At 40.4% G+C, this 3,397-nt stretch overlaps 1 protein-coding gene across 2 annotated transcripts in view; it reads right to left on the bottom strand.

Annotated features, from left to right (window-relative positions):
- Window positions 1-901: 901 nt before the first annotated feature.
- cryl1 (crystallin, lambda 1) overlaps window positions 902-3,397 on the bottom strand; it is a 19,633-nt gene continuing 17,137 nt past the window's right edge. For both annotated transcript variants that reach the window (XM_079277056.1, XM_079277057.1), the window contains exons 8-9: window positions 1,711-1,820; window positions 902-1,117 (exon numbers count right to left, since the gene is read on the bottom strand). In XM_079277056.1, coding sequence (XP_079133182.1) covers window positions 1,013-1,117; window positions 1,711-1,820 — 215 coding nt within the window. In that variant the 3' untranslated portion in view covers window positions 902-1,012. The remainder of the gene's footprint in view (window positions 1,118-1,710; window positions 1,821-3,397) is intronic.

The following is a 3,397-nucleotide window of genomic DNA, read 5'->3' as shown; positions in this document are numbered from 1 at the left end:
CCTTCACGATCAATAAAGTTTTATCCGAATCAATAACACAGCATCGTTTATGTGCTGCTTTTATTTTGTAGTCTTGACGTAAATCTGCAAAGTAACTAAAGTTGTCGTATAAATGTAGTGGAGTAGAAGTTAAGTGTACTTCAGTAGTGCTTGAGTCCTGATGTGTGATGTGAGTCAGCAGGTAGAACTGCTTCTCAGTGAGGTTTATCAGGAGGTCACAGGTTGAACAGCTCCTGCTGCTGGTTGTCATCTTTGAGTAACAGAGTACTTCACTCCTCTTAACGCTGGAATTATGACTCATAATTCACTCCTTTGTGGATAAAAAATCGTATTAAATATATCTTGTCTATTGTCTGCATTACACAACAATATACTGTATTATTCACATATTTAATGTATTTTTAAGACACAATATTCATCTTAAGCAGATGTAAACATGTAATAAAGTACGCGTAGTTATAAAACATTTACTTTACTTGAGTATTTCTATTTTCTGCTACTTTAGAATTCTACTTCATTTATTTAATAACTTGAGTCACTTTGAGTGCTCCAATAAAGATTACAAAACGTAATAAACAAATAAATAAAGATTTATTGTTGTATTAATAAGGCTTCATTCAACCCCAGGGGGAAATTCACAAGCTACCCAGCAATACAAATACAAAATGATATTAATAAATAAAAATGTATCTTTAATTTTCACTGCTACATTTACCAGCTGTGATATTAAAGGTACAATTAACGTGATTCAGCGCTTTAGTTCACCAGAAAACCACCAGTGACCCGTTGAGACCGCTGAGGTCACTCAGACATGTTTAATATTGGAACGCATCGTTTTATTAATCGGATCAAACATGTTTTATTGAGAGAATATAAAAAGCACACAAACATAGGATTTAATTGTTTTTAATTCATCACAACTTCACATTTTTCACAGAATTAATTTAGTCAACAGATTTCACGTCGTTGTTTTCATCCTTAATCAGCAGTTTCCTTCACTTGCAGGCTGATCTTAGTGCTCCTTCTTCAGCTTGGCCAGACCCACGAGGAGCTGGTCCCTCCTCTCCATCCGGGCCGTCAGATGCTGCTGGTCGTTGGGGATCAGCTCGCACATCTCCTGTGGACAGCAGGGAGGAAAAAGACACAATCTGACGGCCATATTGGAGCTCCTCAGGGACCAGGAACACCGGGTGAGAATGTAGACGATTGTATTTCTAACGGGAAACCTGATCCTGGGAACGGATGTCCTCCGAGACCCTGGTTCTAAACGAGTAACAACCCGGAGTACTGATGAGGTCTTTGTCTCTCTGTCTCTCTCTGTCTGTCTCTGTCTCTCTGTCTCTCTCTCTCTGTCTGTCTCTGTCTCTCTCTCTCTTTGTGTCTCTCTGTCTCTCTCTCTCTGTCTGTCTCTGTCTCTCTCTCTCTTTGTGTCTCTCTCTCTCTCTCTCTCTGTCTGTCTCTGTCTCTGTCTCTGTTGCGCGGCTAGCATGTTCACAGTGATGCATGTGACTGACTGAGCAGCGACTACTTCGGAAACAGCAATTTGGTGCCGGGGTGAGAAGGAACTCATGCAGAACTAAAGACGCCGTCAACAGAACATTCTCTTCATGTGACCGAATCATCAAAATCAGGCGACCGTATGTGTTTCAATTAAAATGCCTTTGATCTGGATAAAAGTTAGCATTTTACAGTGAAAGCGTTCATACTCACATTTACGATGCTCTTGGCTCCCTCGCTGCCGGAGAAGTCTGGTACAGGCCCGAAGGAGGTCAGGATCCTCTGCATTGCCTCTCCGTAACGTTTCATATAGTCCTCCAAACCTGAGAGGACAGATGATCAGGGGAGGGGAGTCTTATGTCTTATGTCTTATGTCTTAGTAGAGAGCATAGATGACGGCTTCAGTTCCCTCAGAAGGTCTGTCTGACAGCAAAGTAAAGCGGTGAAAACACTCTAAATATAGCGTTCACTTGAACAGATTTAGATTCTTTTAGGAGTCTAAAATACGTCCACAGCAGAACATCACTTTGCTCCATCTACTGTAGTAGAACACTGACTGTGGAGAAGAACCTCACACAAACACACTGCAGAACATTCAAAGTCTTTTTCCAGTCAAAAACACGTAAAGTTATAATCGCATTCGAGGCACATTCCTTCTGTTACAGTAAAGATGTGGTTAATATTTCTTGCATCAACTCCTTTCTTTGGATCAGACTTTGTCTTTGAAAGGTGTGAACTCAGAGAGAAGACTTTGTCTTTGTCTTTGAAAGGTGTGAACTCAGAGAGAAGACTTTGTCTTTGTCTTTGAAAGGTGTGAACTCAGAGAGAAGACTTTGTCTTGTCTTTGTCTTTGACTTTGTCTTTGAAAGGTGTGAACTCAGAGAGAAGACTTTGTCTTGTCTTTGTCTTTGTCTTTGAAAGGTGTGAACTCAGAGAGAACCACTGAAACGAGATCATTGATCACGTCTCACGGCGCTGGGTGTCGCTGAGAGTGTGCGTTGGATTCCTCCGCTTACTTCCTGTCTTAGTGTACCTTTCAGTGTGATGCCTTGGAGTTATTATCTCATCACTCTCATTGATTAAGCTTTAATGATTTATTTGTGATGCAGGCAACAGACACTTTGGCTGATGAATGATTCATGTGCTGCTCAAATAAAGTGTTAAAGATTAATACATTTTCACACTGTAAAAACTGTTGGAGCCTTGTTGTATTTACTCATCTGTAAATATAAAATATATACAGTATGTAGGAAATATATATATATATATTGTCGGTTTTGTCGTACAACTGTCGTGGCCTGCGTGTGGGCCAGAGCGTTGGGGATAAAGCTCGCCGCATGGTTGTTGACAACCTTTTGGAGAATTGTGACAGACTATGTTTACAAGAGACATTCTTACCGAAGCAAGACTTGGAAAAACTCTTTTAATGATAACTTTCATGGTGCTGGGGAGTCTACCACTGACTTTGGCATGGGAATAGTCAGAGGAAGGATTCCAGGGGGTGTGGCTATTCTCTGGAATAAGAAGCTTGACTCTTTGATCAATGTGGTCAGGCTTGGTGTTGACTGGTGTGTTGCAATACAGTTTACTCATGATGATCAGGAATTCACTATCCTAAATGTTTATACACCCTATGAGTGCAATCACAATGAGGATGAATATCTAAATAGGCTTGCCTTCATCAATTCCTTCATTCAAGATAATACTTCTTCTAGTGTTTATGTTATTGGGGATATGAATGCAGATATCTCAGACACAAGCTCAGTATTTGCCAAGCACATGGCTCAGTTTTGTAAAGACAATTATTTTATATTATCAAGCAAAGTGCTTTTGCCTACAGATAGCTATACATACATTAGTGAGGCCTGGCACACTACATCATGGCTGGACCGTTGCATTC

This window comes from Melanostigma gelatinosum (genome assembly GCF_949748355.1).
Source record: "Melanostigma gelatinosum genome assembly, chromosome: 10".
Lineage (NCBI taxonomy): Eukaryota > Metazoa > Chordata > Actinopteri > Perciformes > Zoarcidae > Melanostigma > Melanostigma gelatinosum.
Note: the sequence above shows the minus strand (reverse complement) of the source record. Positions and strands in the feature narration are given on the sequence as shown.